The sequence below is a fragment of the Pleurodeles waltl genome, chromosome 3_1, assembly GCF_031143425.1.
Source record: "Pleurodeles waltl isolate 20211129_DDA chromosome 3_1, aPleWal1.hap1.20221129, whole genome shotgun sequence".
NCBI lineage: Eukaryota > Metazoa > Chordata > Amphibia > Caudata > Salamandridae > Pleurodeles > Pleurodeles waltl.
Window position 1 is genome coordinate 1930796419 of NC_090440.1, and position 17543 is coordinate 1930813961.

General features: G+C 47.5%; 1 protein-coding gene across 2 annotated transcripts in view; it reads right to left on the reverse strand.

Moving 5' to 3' along the window:
• BLTP2 (bridge-like lipid transfer protein family member 2) overlaps positions 1-17543 on the reverse strand; it is a 727711-nt gene that overhangs the window by 294344 nt on the left and 415824 nt on the right. For both annotated transcript variants that reach the window (XM_069226186.1, XM_069226185.1), the window contains exon 28: positions 1100-1282. In XM_069226186.1, coding sequence (XP_069082287.1) covers positions 1100-1282 — 183 coding nt within the window. The remainder of the gene's footprint in view (positions 1-1099; positions 1283-17543) is intronic.

Genomic DNA, 17543 nt, shown 5'->3' on the forward strand with positions numbered 1-17543 from the left:
TTCTTTGCATCGCAACACTCTCTGCTTCTGCTGTTGTGTCCTCGCTTCAGTTGGTGCATCCTGCTGGTGTATCTTTGTTTCTTGTTGGTGATTTCTGTTCTTTTTTTGGAGTTTTTTTTGGAGTCTTCTGTATTGACTGGAGCTCTCGTCTCTTGCTCCGGTTCCTCCTTGCTGGTATTTTCTGGTCTCTCCGTGACCTTCTGGAGTTAGTGCCTGCAGTTGAGGTGTTTCCTTACTGTTTTTTTTTTCCCCCTCTTTGGGACTCTTTCTGGAGGGCACAGTCTGCTCTGATGTTCTCAGTCGGCAGCAACGAGGCCTTTGGAAAAGGTTGCCCTTACCTCGGACAGACCAGAACCTACAAGAGCTGACGACAGAACTGTTACTGCACATCGAGTTGGAAGGAGAGGTACTGATCTAGACAATATTATTTAGAAATTGGTATGGTTTTAATTAAATGAAACAATAAAGTGAATTGACTTTTAAAAATGCACTGACTGGATCTTGCTAAACTTTTTTAAGGGGCACCCTGTCGATTACTGCCCTTTGAAAAACTGCATTGTCTGCTTGATTTGCAATGAAAAAATAAAAAGTGGAAACAGGACAGAAAGTTGTCAACAACAGTAGTCACCGTAAGAGGATAGCAACAGAAATAAGAATAAGAGAGTGGAAACAAAGTTGGGAAAATGGAGGGGAAGTTAAGGGAGAGGGAGTAGGTCTCTCAAACAGAATATACTCCTGAAAATAACAAACTAATTTAAATTGTGGGTATTGTGAAGATTGTGAGAAAATGAGTTAAAATTGGGTGGTATTTGCTGTCCATCACTCATGTATTCATTTGTGTTCTAAGTGCCTTAGTAGGTTGTGTCTTGCAGGAATGCAGTATCATTCCTGGTTTAATGTTCTATGATAAAGGAAATCTGACAAACAGAAGATCGACAAAGCAGACACCACTGAACCAATAATGGGAAAAGTTATAGTGCTTTCAAATGACCAATTCTTCAGGTCTCTAAGAAGGTAAACAAAAACATTCAGATCTCAATAAAAGAGGAGGAGAGAAAGAAAACATAACTGTATCAGTTCCCCGCCCCTTTGAACGTACCTTCTTGCTTTTTTAGTAGGTCCTCCTTCTCTGGAACCTCTGTAGTGTCTGGTGGGTTTATTTGAGTGGCCACCTCAGGGTCAATGTCGTGGCTGTAGCCAATGTAATACATGCGACAATTGCAGCGTGAGATGATCCTCTGCACCTGTTGGGTCTGCTGGGCCTCAGCAGGTTGATTCCAGTCTAAGAAAATTATGCATAGAGTTCAGTGGATGGCTCTGCAGAAATAGGGCACGTGCAAGCAAACACAGCACACCTCAATTTTGGTTTTACCTACAAATAAATGCTCTTTTAGACTGTTTTCTCTTTTCCCTCTTAATGTTCTATGACAATGATTCTAACGTCAGCTCATTAAAGGAAGGCGGCATGTAGGAAAGTGATGTGTGAGGGGGGTTGGGCATGCAGGGGGATGTACTAAAGGTAGGGGTATGGTGTGTGTGTGTGAGAGTGTGTGTGTGTGAGAGTGTGTGTGTGTGAGAGTGTGAGAGTGAGTGTGAGTGTGTGTGTGTGTGTGTGTGTGTGTGTGTGTGTGTGGTGCAGTTGTAAAAGTGACCTGCACCAAATCTTCTGATCTGTTTGAAAGAAAACAAGATTAGTTTTAAGGTCATGTACACAATTCCTAAAATGTCTTTTTCACCCAAGAACTAACATTTGCTTCTAGAAAATGCTGTAAATTCAGCTCTGACTTCTGTTTTTGAAGCAGAGAAACCAATTAGATAAGTTCTATAGTAACATACGGGTGGACTAAACTGGCCACCGTTTTGAAGCATAAGGCCAGAATGAGCCTACTCCACAGTATAGCTTGAGTGTTCATGAAAAATAAGCACAATCAGAAAAAAAAGATATCCTTGCTACAGCAAGACTGGTAAACACCCAGACCAAGAGGACAACCAAGCTAAAGAACTGAATTTCCAGCAAACCACAAACTGCAGCCCTTATGAAGTAGCCAGCCTACCTAAAGTACAAGTTACTTACCTTCGGTAATGAATTATCTGGTAGAGACATATTCTAGTTGCAGATTACTTACCTTAGAATTTCCCCCAGGCGTCAGACTGGATCCGGAGATTTTTCTTTGAGCAAGTTGTTGGTGTCATTCTCGCCGTGATGATGTCGGGAGTAGTACATAGACTCAGTGCAGTGACGTCAGTTTCTTTTAACGACTTTCCATGCCAAAGCGCAAAGCTGCTACAAACACTGAGATTGGTGCTCCAGAGCTAAGGACCTAAAGGGGGGAATCACTGTCCCTCGAAATCAGTTTGCAAGCGGGGAGGATGGGGGGGGGGGTCTAGTCAGGGGGGTTTAGTCGGTAAGGAATCTCCAACTAGAATATGTCTGTACCACATATTTAGTTACCGAAGGTAAGTAACTTGCACATCTGATAGACTTCTAGTTGCAGATTCCTTAACTTAGAATAGATACCCAAGCAATGCCATCCTCTGTGGTAGGCTGCGAACCAAGATCATACTAAAAAGTCCTGCAGGACCGAATGACCAAATTAGCCATCCAGACGGACCCGACTGTCCAGGCAGTAGTGCTTGGCGAACGTATGTAAGGATGCCCACATAGCTGCCTGGCAGATATCCAGGACAGGAACTCCGCGTGCTAACGCAGTGGAAGCAGCAGTTGTTCTTTGGAATGAGCACGCAAGCCCTCAGGGGGTTGCTTCTTGGCCAAGGCGTAGCACATCTTGATGCACAGAAGTACCCATCGAGAGATGGTACGTTTTTGCAGCGCCTTCCCTTTCTTTGCACCCACATACTAGACAAAGAGTTGATCATCCACCCAGAAATCTTTAGTACGATTAGGATAGAACGCCAACGCTCTTTTTGGGTCCAGACGTAGGAGTGTCTCCTCCTCATGGGAAGGGTGTGGGAGTGCGTAGAAAGTAGGCAGGGTGATGGACTGGCCTACATGAAAAGGCGTAACCACCTTTGGAAGGAAGGAAGCCTTAGTGCGCAACACCACAGGGTGCACAGACAAGTATGGAGCTTTGGACGAAAGAGCTTGAAGCTCACTCACCCTGCGAGCAGAAGTGATGGCAACAAGAAAGTCATTTTTGGAGGTGAGGAGCTGTAAGGGACAATTGTGCATCGGCTCCAAGCGAGTACTCTTTAAAAAAAAAAGTAAGGACAAGATTGAAGTCCCACTGAGGCATGATGAATGGAGTGGGAGGAAATAAATAGGTGAGACCTTTTCGGCATCTACTCACAATACGAGATTTAAAGAGTGAGGGCTGATCATGTAACCTAAGAAAGACCGAAATGGCAGATAACAACCCTTATAGGGTGCCTAAAGCAAAGCCCTGCTGGGCCAAAGAAAGAATGAACAAAAGAACCTCAGATAGAGGGGCAGAGAGGGGATCAACAGATTTGTTGGTGCACCATGCCACAAATTTATGCCAACGACAGGCATATACTGTTTTGGTGGAGGGACGTCTGGTTGCCAAGATAACATCACAGGCTTTGGGTGGAAGATCAAAAGTCGTCAACTGTCGCTGCTCAATCTCCACGCATGAAGGAGGAGATTGGACAGGTTTGGGTGGAGAACTGTCCCCTGCTGCTGCAACAGAAGATCCGCCCAAAGAGGCAGTCTGACTGGAGGATCGATGGCCATACTCAATAGCTCTGGATACCATACTCTCTGTGCCCAGTCCGGAGCCACCAAGATGACTTGGGCCCGATCATTCATGATCTTCTTGAAAACTCTGGGCAGAAGTGGTATAGGCGTAAAGGAGGCCAGAGTTCCACTCGAGACCAAAAGCGTCTCCGAGCGAGTGCCGCCTTGTAAACTCCAACGCGCAAAACAGCTGACATTGCGCGTTTTCTGTGGAGGCGAACAGATCTAACCAAGGATCTCCCCACTGCTGAAGGAGACCTTGCACCACCTCTGGATGGAGACACCATTCGTGATCAGTTGTGCATCAACGGCTGAGTTCGTCCGCTCTGGCGTTGAGAGAACCCGACAGATTTTGAACCACCAGGGTAATGCCCTGATATTCCAGCCATGTCCAAGGACGTAGTACCTCTTGAAAAAGGGTCCAGGACCCTACTCTGCCCTGTTTGTTGCAGTCAACATGGCGGTAGTAATGTCCGTGAACACCTGCACTACCTTCCCTTTGAGAGAGGGAAGAAATGCTTTTAATGCAAGCCTGATCACCCAGAGCTCCAGAAGATTGATATGGAGCCCAGACTCTGCCAGAGACCAGAGGCCTCTGATCTCCACCTCTCCCATGTGGCCGCATGACCCAGAAGCAATGCATTGGTCACTATAGATAGATCTGGCTGGGTAAGGGAGAGAGATCTGCCGTGGACCCAATTCGGATTCGAAAGCCACCACTGCAGGTCTTCGCAGTCCCCTCCGAAATCTGGACCATGTCGGAGAGATTCCCCTGATGCTGCGCCACTGGAACTTCAAGTCCCACTGCAGAGCCCAAATATGCCATCTAGCATGTGTCACTAGCAGGATGCAGGAGGCCATGAGGCCCAGCAGCCTCAGAGTCAGTCTCACCGAAACCCAAGACAAAGGCTGAAAGATCTGAATCTTAGCCTGAATATCTTGGACTCGCTTTTCGGGAGGATAAGCACGGAACTGCACTGTGTCCATAACAGCTCAGATGAAAGGGAGCACCTGAAAAGGAGTGAGGTGTGACTTTGGCACCTTGATAGTGAACCCCAGTGTGTGCAGGAGGCTCGCTGTAGCCTGAAGGTGGGAGACGCATTTTGAATTTCTCCTTCTTGAGGAAGTAGTTGAGGGCCCGAAGGTCTAAGATAGGACGTAAACCCATGTCCTTTTTCGGCACCAGAAAGTAGCAGCAATAACAACCACAATCTACTCCTGGCACAGGGACCTTCTCTACAGCTCCCTTGGCCAAGAAAGCCGTGACTTCCTGGCGGAGAAGTGCCAAGTGTTCCTCTGGGAGTTGGCTGAGTGATGGAGGCATGGCCGGTGGCGTAGATTCGAAAGGGAAGGAGTAGTCCTTTCGAACGATCTGCAAAACCCACATGTCCGTAGTGATGGATTCCCAGTTGGGCAGGTGATGGCAAATCCTGCCGCCAACTGGATGGGAGTGAGGGGACGGACTAGGAGGGTTTGGAGGCTGCAACGGGGGCTGAGGTGGACTGAACAGACCATTGGTTCCCTGTCCCACGTCCACATTGGATTCCGTGCACCCGGCCAACGCAGCAGCTGAACAGCATGGGTGGCACGGTGGCTGGCCAGGGGATGCGTCAGGGAGCCCCTTCCATGGCCACGAAAGGGGCAAAAAGCAGACTGCTGGGGGCGAGGACCAGCAGAAAGACCAAAGGACCAAGCGGTAGCCCAGGAATCCTTGAATCTCTTCAAGCCAAGTTTGCTTGGTCTCCAAAGAGATGGGAGCCATTAAAGGACATATCCATGAGAGACTTCTGGACATCCCTAGAAAAAACAGAAGTACGCAAACAGGCGTGGCGTCTCAAGGCCACTGTTGTAGCAACCGATCTGCCAAGAGAGTCGGTCGTGTCAACCCACATTGGATTGTGAACATCGCTGCATCTCTCCCATCGTTGACAGCTTGGGAGACAATAGCATGGGCCTCCTCTGGTATCTGGGGCAGGACTTGCGCAACCGTATCCCATAGAGAGTGGGTATTACGGCCCAAAAGGCATGCGGTGTTCACCGACCGCAGCGCAAGACTGGAGGAAGAAAACAACTTCTTCCCAAATTGTTCCAGGCTTTTTGATTCCCTATCCGGGGATGCGGAAGGGCATGCGCCTGAGGAAGAGGAAGGCTGGATGACAAGACTCTCAGGCGTGGTGTGCTGGGACAGGAATTTGGTGCCATTTGGAGTGGGCCGATGGCAGCGTGTGATAGTCCTATTCACAGGAGCCCCTGTGTTGGGTTTGGAACAAGTACCCAAAAGGACATTGGTAAGGGCTTCATTGAAAGGTACAAGGGGCTCGGATGTGGAAGCCCCAGGCTGAAGCACCTCCGTCAGGAGATTAGACTTGACCTCAATGGTAGGAAGCTCAAGGCCAAGGACCTCAGCTGCCATATTGACCACCATACCATAAGTCGCTCCCTCCGCCGTAGCCACGTTAGGAGGAGACAGCATGCCAGCGTCAGGAGAAGTATCCAGTCCACTGGCATAACTCAATTCCTGTGCCCAGTCCAAAGATGGGTCATCCTAGTATTCATAAAGGTCCAGGGACCCCTCCAATCCTTCCCCAAATTCATACCCATAGTAAAAAATGTCCAAACCTGGGGTGAGTAGGCCCCATCGAAGATAGAGGCGGCAGCAGGCCAACGCCTCTCCGAGTCTTCGGGGATAAGGATTGGATCGATAGTGGGCACTACCGATGTCGGGAGCGTCGACAATTGACCCAGTGCCAGGGAAGGTGCCAGTGCGGATCCAGAGGGGATCTCAGTGGCTGGAGCAGAAGCTGCTGGTGAGGAAACCGAAGGCCCCTCAACCGAACCCATTGGGCCCTAAGGCGCCGTATCGGGGTCAGTCAGCCCAAAGATGAGGAGGATAGCATCATAGAATTCCTTAAGCTGGACGGGGGTCGTGCTGCTCCCCGAAACTCGGGGAAGCGCGAAGCAGACCAGAAGCAGGCTCTGAGGATGGAGGTCTTCATCGTCGACGCTCCTCCCGCCTTCCGTCAGCCGAGCGACGGGGCAAAATGGAAGTGCGATGAAACTGCTTCGACAACTTCTTTTTACCTGCACCCGAAGATTTTGAGGAAGACAAGTGGTGATGGCTCAGTAAACGGTCTCAAGACCTTCCCCTCGAGCGAGACCAGGACCTACGCGGAGTCAAGGGCCGGGCCGCCATGAGCTTGAGGGACTGCTCCCTCAAGGCCTTCGAGCAGGGCCCGGCACTCAGAGCACGACTTTGGTCGTGCTCGAGACACCACAGACAAACCCGGTGTGGATCCATCACTGACATCATGCGATGACAATCCTCGCACGGCTTAAACTCGGTCTTCAGGGACATCCTTAGCGCACCAAAAACTTACTAGAAAACTCAACAAAACGGTCAAAATCAGTCAAAGAGAGACTCAGGTAGCTCTCTCAAGATCAGCGTGTGGTGCAAAAAGAAAAGAACTGACGTCACTGCACTGAGTAGGAGTCTATGTACTTCTCCCAACATCATTACGGCGACTATGACGCCAACAACACCCATGGAGCTGACCGACGCCACCTACTGATGCGCAAGGTATTGCTCGAAGAAAAAGCTCTAGATCCAATCTGGTGCCTGGGGGAAATTCTAAGGTAAGGAATCTGCAACTAGAAGTCTCTATCAGATGCAACAGATTTATCTCTCCCACCCATGCCATTCAAACACATCAGACCTAAAAACACTAATGACAGAGTGGCAGTAGTATGCCCGGAGACACTAGGCAGTGATGCGTTGGCTGGAAGTCTGAATATGCCAGAATTTGGGAACATGGCTTTCCTAACATGACTCTGTCCTGCATGGTCAAAATGCATAAGAGTGTTTCATTACCTTTCATGCACAACCTCCAAAAGGCACTGATTTCTTCTCTCCATTCAGGATGCAGCTTCCACCAACCACTTTCTAGTAGAGAAAGGACTGACCCCATCCTCTCTGCCATGATCAAACAAAATTGCAAAAACTCTTATGACTGGGATGGAACCCTTCTTTGTGATGCAACAGGCGAAACGTGGGCTTCAGGACAAACTATAGCAGTGTCAGTTTTGGTCTCGTTTGCACGTTATCCCTTATCTAATGCATAGTCTGACCATTGTTTTATGGGTCACAGGGCAGATTCAACCATGTTATCGATAACTGAATAGTGGGTTTCTTTCAACCCTTTCTTGCCAAGGCAGCACGGGTAGAGTGTCCAGACTACAGTGCAAATGGTGCTGAACCATACTGCTTTCTGAGACACCTCCTGATAGGTAAAGAGGAGACATGGTGTAAGGAAATGCCTTCTTTGGCATGATTACCCCCTGACTTTCTGCCTTTTGTTGATGCCAGTTCTGATTGAAAGTGTGCTGGGACCCTGCTAACCAGGCTCCAGCACCAGTGTTCTTTCCTAATTGTACCTTTGTTCCTGCAATTGGCAAACCCTGGCACATAGATAAGTCCCTTGTAAATGGTACATCTGGTACCAAGGGACCTGTGGCCAGGGAAGGTCCCTAAGGGTTGCAGCATATCTTATGCCACCCTGGGGACCCCTCACTCAGCACATGCACACTGCCTCACAGCTTGTGTGTGCTGGTGGGGAGAAAATGACTATGTCGACATAGCACTCCCCTCAGGGTGCCATGCCCACATTTCACTGTCTGTGGCCTCTAGAAGGCCTTACAGCCCTAAGGCAGGGTGCACTATACCACAGGCGAGAGCATAAGTGCATGAGCACTATGCCCCTACAGTGGCTAAGCAAAACCTTAGACATTGTAAGTGCAGGGTAGCCATAAGAGTATATGGTCTGGGAGTTTGTCAAACACATACTCCACAGTTCCATAATAGCTATACTGAAATCTGGGAATTTTCTTATCAAACTTCTCAGCACAATAAATGCACACTGATGCCAGTGTGGGATTAATTGTAAAATACACTCAAAGGGCATCTTAGAGATGCCCCCGGAATACCAGTCCGACTCCTAATGCTAGGCTAACCAGTTTCTGCCAGCCTGCCACAACCAGACGAGTTTTTGACCACATGAGGTGAGTGCCTTTGTCACTCTGTGGCCAGGAACAAAGCCTGTACTGGGTGGAGGAGCTTCTCACCTCCCACTGCAGGAACTGTAACACCTGGTGGTGAGCCTCAAAGGCTCAAGCCTTTTGTTACAGCACCCCAGGGCATCCCAGCTAGTGGAGATCCTGCCCCTCCGGCCACTACCCCCACTGGAGGAAAACAAGGAGGAGCCACCCACCAGTCAGGACAGCCCCTAAGGTGTCCTGAGCTGAGGTGACCCCTGCCTTTAGAAATCCTCCATCTTGAGTTTGGAGGATTCCCCCAATAGGATTAGGGAGGAGGCACAAAGAGGGTGTAGCCACCCCCAAGGACAGTAAGCATTGGCTACTGCCTCCCTGACCTAAACACACCCCTAAATTTAGAATTTAGGGGCGACCCTGAACCCAGGAAATCAGATTCCTGCATCCTACAACAAGAAGGACTGCTGACCTGAAAGCCCTGCAGAGACGACAGAGACGACAACTGACTTGGCCCCAGCCCTACCGGCCTGTCTCCAGACTCAAAGAACCTGCACAGCGACGAATCAGACAGGGACCAGTGATCTCTGAGGACTCAGAGGACTGCCCTGAACCTAAAGGACCAAGAAACTCCAGAGAACAGCAGCACTGTTCAAAACCTGCAACAACTTTGCAACAAAGAAACAACTTCCAAAGAACTCTCTCTTCCCGCCAGAAGTGTGAGACTTCACACTCTGCACCCGACGCCCCCATCTCAAGTTCAAGAGAACAAACACCGCAGAGAGGACTCCCAGGTGACTATGACGGCCCCTACACCCCCACAGCAACGCCTGCAGAGAGGATCCAGAGGCGACCGCTGACCGCGACTGCCGGGTAACAAAGGAACAGACGCCTGGACCAAGCACTGCACCCGCAGCCCCCAGGACAGAGAGGAACCACCTACCAGTGCAGGAGTGACCAGCAGGCGGCCCTCATCCTAGCCCAGTTGGTGGCTGGCCGAGAAGCCCCCCTGTGCCCTGCCTGCATCGCCTAAGTGACCTCCGGGTCCCCCCATTGTTTTCAATAGCAAACCAGACGCCTACTTTGCCTACTACACCCGGCCACCCTTGTGCGGCAGAGGGTGTGTTTTGTGGGCTTGTGTATTCCCCCGCACACCCCCTCCCCTCCCAGTGCTCTCCAAAACCCCCCTGGTCTGCTCCCCGAGGACGCAGGTACTTACTAGGACTGGAGCACCCCTGTTCTTCATAGACCCCTATGTGTTTTGGGCCCTCCTCTGACCTCTGCACGTGACCGGCCCTGTATTGCTGATGCTGTGGCTTTGGGGTTGCCTTGAACCCCCAACGGTGGGCTGCCTATGCCCAGGAGACTGACTGTTTAAGTGCTTTACTTACCTGAGAAACTCAACCTTACTTACCTCCCCCATGAACTGTTGATTTTTGCACTGTGTCCACTTCAAAAATAGCTTATTACCATTTTAACCTAAACTGTGTGTACTACTGTTTTAAATCAAAGATCTATATTTATCTGTGTGAAGTACCTTGCATTTTATGTACTTACCTCAAATCCTGAATCTTGTGGTTCTAAAATAAATTAGGAAAACATATTTTTCTACATAAAAACTATTGGCCTGGAGTTAGGTCTTTGAGTATGTGTTCGTCATTTATTGCTTAACTCTACCCTCTGATAAGCCTACTGCTCGACCACACTACCACAAAATAGAGCATTAGTATTATCTAATTTTGCCACTATTAACCTCAAAGGGGAACCCTTGGACTCTGTGCACACTGTCTCGCACTTTGAGATAGTATATACAGAGCCAACTTCCTACACATGGTATTAGAATGTTCCGCTTCCTCCAAAAGAGTTCTTCAAAAGCCTTAGTTGTGCCCTTCAAGTTTTTCTTAAATCTCTCCTTTAACCCATTTGTCGGTCATAATTCATCCCACACTCATCCTACCATACATTTATGTTTGAACACAAAGTTATTTCATCCTGAGGAAACCACATGAGACAAGATGCTTAGTGTCTTGGCTACTAACATGACAGTAGTGCTCATCACGAGCACTGCCTTTGGCAAACTGGTGGCATGATCCAACTAAGGTAAGTATGTGTTGTAAATGCAGTTTACAAGTTACCAACATGTCCAACCTTACCTTCTCAAAAAGAAATTCCCACTACTAGTGAAAGTATTTGTGGTTGCAGGTTTTGCACAAAAATAGTTGTTCAAAATCTCTATATACTGTCCCCTTCAGGCCCAGCAAAAGAGAGGTTTCAGTCTCTGCTTAGGCTTTTTGATGCCTATGTTGTATATTGTGATGCATAAGGCTTCTTGTGGGCCAGATGAATCAGGAAATTCCAGTACACTTGCTGAACAGGTAACCTCTTGGTAGCCCCTGGATCAAGTCATGAGGCTCCATCTTTTCAGGCAGCCTAGAATCGTCCAGTCACTTCCTCAAGAAAGTAAGCTTCAGTCTGCTTTTTCAGGCTAACAAGAGCATAATAGTCTGTCGTAGTGGGGGAAAACCTTTACTGATTGGACTTTCCAACAGACATTTCCTGCTGCTTTGATAGGGGTTGTAGGAAATTGGGTTCTGGTTGCAGTACCCTCCACCCACTTTTTGCCTGTTTCTCTGACGCAACTTTGATTGAAGTGCACTGGGTTACTGCTAACCAGGTCCAAAGTGCCAATGTTCTTTCCCTAAAACAAGACCCCTGGTCACTTGATCTCTAAGTAGCCACACCCTTTATCACCTTTGTAAGTCCTTAGTAAATGGTGCCCTTGGTATCTAGGGCATAGGTACTAAAGAGGGTCCCTAAGAGCTGCAGCACAACTTGTGGCACTCGAAGGAACCCAGCACAAAACCCCAGCAGACTGCCATTGCAGGCTGTGTGACAAGGTGCTCCCTAAAAGTGAAAACACAACATGGCACACACACTGTGTGCCATGTCTCTTAAAACACTGCCTGTAATATTTGTACGTCACCCCTACAGCAGGCCTTACATCCCTATGGCAGAGCGCATTATATTACAAGTGAGGACTGGTATGCATGAGCAAATATGACCTTGATATGTCTCTGTCGATTCTTATACATAGTAAGTGTGCAGGGAAGCATTTTAAATACATGTGCTGGACACTGGTCAAGACAAGTTCCTACAGCTACATGATGGCTTCACTGAAACTAGGGATGTTTGGTATCGAACATCTCATATTAATAAACCCTCACTGATTCCAGTGATGGATGTATTAGTACATGCAACCTGAAAACGTACAACTGCTGGCAAGCTCACTGACCAGTTCCGGTCAGTCTGCCACCAACAGACAAGAATCGCTCTCTGGAAGTAAGAAGTATGTCCGGGCTGGGGTGTGGAACACCCCTCCCCACAGGGTGATCTGCATTCCATGGCAAGGAGCATCAAAGAAGCCCACCACCTTTAGTATGCAGCCCCACCCCATCTAGCACATGGACAGGTGGGGAAATTAGCTATGTAGGACGACTGTCACATTTCCAGAGTGGGAACACCCCTAGGGTGACCAGCCTGAAGTGGACACAACTTAGGAAATTCATCCATCTTGTGTGTGGTGGAATTTAGGAATTCTGGACAGGGTGATGCCCACTAGCCACAGAAGTGGTCATCTAGGGGGAGTAGTGACCCCAAGGGTAATGGGCCCTTTGGCTACTACGCTTCACTCCCTTTAACTCGCCTTAACGCCTCCTAAATTGACTATTTAGGGGACCCCCCTGATACCAGGACCTTAGATCTTCGATGGACACAAAAGAAGGTGTAGATAAGAAGCCTGCTTAACACAAGAACCAAAGAGCATGCCTGACTTGGCACCAACCCTGCCAGTCTGGCTGATGCACCCGAACCTTAAGGAGCAACTGACCTGTCCTGTGGGCTAGAGCTTTCAAGTAACAGTGAGCTGCCAGTGCTTCACAAATCACTAGGAAGAACTCCCCTGGAGTAGTGCAGCTGCTCCCCTGCATTCCCAGGCACCCAAGAAAGAAATGAGGATCGGGACCACCAGGAACCCGACACCAGACATCACCACTGCACCCAAGCCACCTAACCTGAGCTGAAGAGGGCCAATGTGTCAGCGTGGTCGCCATGCGCTCCAGAGACCAAGTCCACCCTGAGTTTGCCCACTAGGGACTTTAAGACTGCGTCCGCAGCCTATTTTTGCAGACCCCCCTGCAACCGTGAGTGACCAGGAGACAGAAATCCGATACCTCGGGGCACCTCTGCACCCATCAGTGCTGGACTGAGAAGAGAACCATGGGTGTCCCCACGTCTCCCAGCCTTGTGAGACCTGAACTCACTTGTAGGGTTGGTCAGACTAGACCTTCAGCCCATGCCTGCAGACGGTTTCTGCAGGCCCCCCTGCAACCACGAAGAACTCCAGCACAGGACCAAACGCCAAAAGGCACCACTGCACCCAAGCACCACAGCACGAGGAGAAGTGGACCAACAGTGTCCCCCATGCCCAACAACTGCAGTAAGTGTTAAATTTTGAAAACTAAAAATTCCTATCTTGAAAAGTACTCACCTGATTCTTGTGATCCTGGTATCAAAAGTTATATAAAAATACATGTCATTTTTATAAATTGGTGTCGGATTTATTTATTGTGTATCTCACTTACAGCATGTGTGTGCCTTGCTCGCTTAGCACTACCCTCTGACATGCCTAACTGCTAGAACACACTACCCAAAAAGAGAGCATTAGAGATGTCAGTTGTGTCTTTGTGATACCTCTGGGGATTGATTGGACTCTCTGCACAGTTTGCCTCATTTTGGTCCACTATATAAAGAGACAGTTTCCTATAGGGGACCATAGCCCAGCAATCAGCAACCTATAGGATGCTCAGCCTCCCCTCTACCACAAGCAGGAGGTGCTGGGACGTGACTCAGTTAATACTTATGATTTATCGAGGTATGCTGTTTTCGCCACCGTTTTGAGGTCTTGTCTCTTTATTATGTACCGCTTCAGGATGACAAGCCTGGGAGCTACTTGAACTGCCTCCACCATTCCTAGTTATCAAACTGGAGCTTAAACAGAGTTAATCCATAAGTCATCTTTGATCCCACCAGCACTCTCTAACTCTTACCCATCACTGGGTGATAAGGCCCAGAAGATCAATTAGGTACACAGAATCATCTCACCTAAGCAGCTTTTCTGGGACGAAAACCAATGAATATTTCAGTGATAACACATCATCTATGGTAAGGGCGATGTGACCCATTCTACGACTGCTACAGTTTCTTGAGGAATCCTTTTGACCTTATGTTCAATTCATCCTCAATCTGTCATCACTTTTCCCCTGGAATACTGGCTGGGAAACTATCACTTAGATCAGTGGTTCCCAACCTTTTAACTTCTGTGGACCACCACTTTATCATTACTGGAACCCAGGTACCCCCACTGAATCATTGTTGGAATCCTGGGACCCTCCATTAAGTCATTACTAAAAGCTGGGGACCTAATCTATTAATATTATTTAATTTTCTAACCAGTCACAGACCCCCTGAGGAGGCTTCGTGGAACTTCAGGGGTCCCCGGACCACAGGTTGGGAACCACTGACTTAGATATCGGAATGCATGTGTTGGGAGTGACTTTATTCTTTCTTTGAGGCCAGGGTGAAACTTGCTGACTGATCCCAAAATCTAAGCCTTTATTTAAAGATATCAGTCTCTGTCAAAATCAACTTCTGAACATCACTAACTCCCTTACTAAATGCCCTAGGTATTGCTGAGGAAGCATGTATTTGTTCCCCCCTTTCTGCATTTGCTCAACAGCTCACTTCAACGGGTTGTACGTCAAATAGACAGTATCTGTATCTCCGTCTGTTGAGCACCACTGTGGTCTACAGACAAAGATCGGTACCAACCTTGCAGAGGGATCTAGCAATGAGAAGGAAATGAAGGGAATAAGTTCAATAAGGAACTCTCAAGGTGAATACTTTTCCAACTATTCAGATGGCCTTGAAAGACAAGTCTGAGTTATTCAAAGTAGTGATTTTGGGCACAAGAACATTTACAAAGCAGATTAACAGACTCTAAAGCCAACTGCTGTGGCAGAGACCAACGCAACAAGGAGGTTTCATCTCTCAATGTCAACAGGATAGTGAGGGTGGGCCCGCAATTCTAGACTTTCGGCAAATCAAAGCTCATTTTGTTGCAAAGTCAGCAGGCAACCCGGTAAGTAGATGTCGTGAGGATCTGTGATGGACATTTAGCCCTTACAATTTTTACATTGTTTAAAACCCGATCTTTTCAGTTGTGACATGTCTACATGCCCTGAGCCAAAAAGAAAGAAATAACTAAAAACAAAGTTGAATGACAGTTTGCTGAGGAGATTAATTCCGGAATGTGTTGATGCGACAGAAAAAAGGGACCCAAGGTCAGCACACCAATGGAGGCGCTTTATGGCTCCAGTGATGTCATTCATGCTGCATGAAGAATCAAAGTGATGCCGGAACTCCCTAACGGTGTGTGAGTGCTATTAGATAAAAGTTGCCAGTTCCAGACTGGTGCCTGGAATATACAAAAGATTAGGAACCTGTAAGTAGATTTATCTATTGGAAGTAACTGTCTCATTTTGCTCTGTTAGAAACATCTCCATGTCAACAGAAAGGCATCCTGTCTCTTAGGCGAGTTACCATCAAACAATTCAAGATGGAAGGCACCCATCTTCTACAAAATACCCTTTAGAAACGAACTTGGCTAACAAGACTTGACCTGGAAAAAGGCTAACATTCCATTAATTCTCTTTCATTCCGGTTGTCTCCATTTCGTTTGACAGAACATGGTTTGGAAGACCTGAAGATGTGCATTTCCAGTGCCATATGGTTTTTCATTAAGGTCCTGAGGGTCATAGCCAGATGGCTCTGGGCAGGAGGGGTCCGTTAGATCGTCTATCTGAATGTCTTCACTAGAAGACAACCCAACGTTGAAATGGAATGGAACCAGGACTAGGCACACCATCTCACCTCCCTTGTTATTAGGTAGTGGCAGTAGTTTGTTTGTGGTGAACTTCAAGAAATTATCCATTACATCCTCCAAGTAAACTCAGTTTTTGAGCTTTCTCATAGAAACAAGATTTGTAACTCAAACTTCATGCAGAGATGACAAACCTTTGACCACCAACTTCACTTGTTTCTAGCCACTCCATCTGTCACGCTGATGCCTTTGACTAAGGCCCTTTCTTTCAGGGCAATCTTCTTTGGCCCTCACTATTTACTGTGCCTTCCAATCTTTTGAGTACTTCAGGCTATGGAGTGCCCAGGATGACTCAGGTGCACTCAAGTTGGATACAGAGTTAACTGAAGAGCTCAACTTGTGGTTTAACCACATGCAGGAGTGGAACAGCAAGACAGGTGTTACCTAGCACAAAGTTTAGGCTTGCAAATTGGAGAGTTTGTGGTGATGGTTTCACTGGAGGATGCTAGACTAAAGAGGAGACAAAAACTCCATGTTAATTTCATGAAATTCTTGGTGAATAACTTCAGGCTCAAAAGCTCAGCCCCAAAAAGAAAAAACTGGCCTGTTCTGCAAGGACAGTGGGCTCCTATCTGAACAAATTTGGCAGTACCCATTTCCCAGAGCAACACAGATATAAAGCATTGTTGCCTGGAGCGCCACATAACCCGTCAAGCACAATATCTGCCAGGTACTGATAGCCCTGAGACCTTTCATGCCATTTCAGAAAATTGAACAACTCTATTCTTTTAGTACATCTTCTAGGCTCAGTCTTACAGGTGGGACCCATTCAGCACTGACCTTATGATCTAGAGCTACAACTCTCAGGCTACAACCTTCCTAACTTGACAGCTGAACATAAGTCAGATTCGAAGGCTTGCTTGCAAGAGGGGTCTATTCTGCATGTCTACATTTTCTCTTCATGTCCTCTAATTGCCCTTCTATGTCTGGTATGACTCTTGTTATGGGCCCTGCTAGCAAACATCACAAACTGGAGACCACAGTTGTCTGATCTTGAAGGCATGGTGGATTTCACAGACTCCTGAAATTACTCAGGTCTGTTTGATCAGCTTGCAAGCATGGGCTTCCAACACCACGGGGGCTACTTCTGAGCTCCTCTCCGCCTGTTATATGTTTGCCACTATGTCACATTTATACATTTGTTAGTTACCTCTTTTATAATTTAGAGGATGTTTTACTCATCATCAAATACACCTACGCTTCCTTTTACCGCTACCCACCCCTGAACTCTCAAGTCACTCTCTTCTTACTTTAACCCTACCCACCCTTAAACACTAAAGTCACCCTAGCCTCCTTTTACCTCAACCCTGTCCTAAACCCTGAAATCGCTTTTGTTTTTAAAATAACATAAAAGGTATGCCATTTAGAAAAAATACTTACCTGAGTGGTAAAAAGTACAAACACTTACCTGGGTAGTACATCCCTTTATGACAATGGTCCTGCATGATAAAGAAAATGTTACTTACCCTGTAACCATCTGTTTTGGCATATAGTGCTGTAGGGTTCACATGTTGTGCATACTCGTGCCATCTGGTGTTAGGTCCAAATGTGTGCAAGTTGTTTTTCTTTGAAGTCTTGCCAATCACGAGGCAGAGGAGGAGTCACTCTTTGTGATAATGGGCATGGGCTGAGATTCACTTGTTAAACAGTTTTCCCACCTGGTGAGTTAAGATAGAGTGTGAAACGATGTAATAAAAAACAAAAAAAAGAGAGATGTCCATGCATAAGAAGGAAAAGATATAGTAGGAGAAACTGCGACAGCCCGAGGTGTCTGGGGAAGAGAGTGGG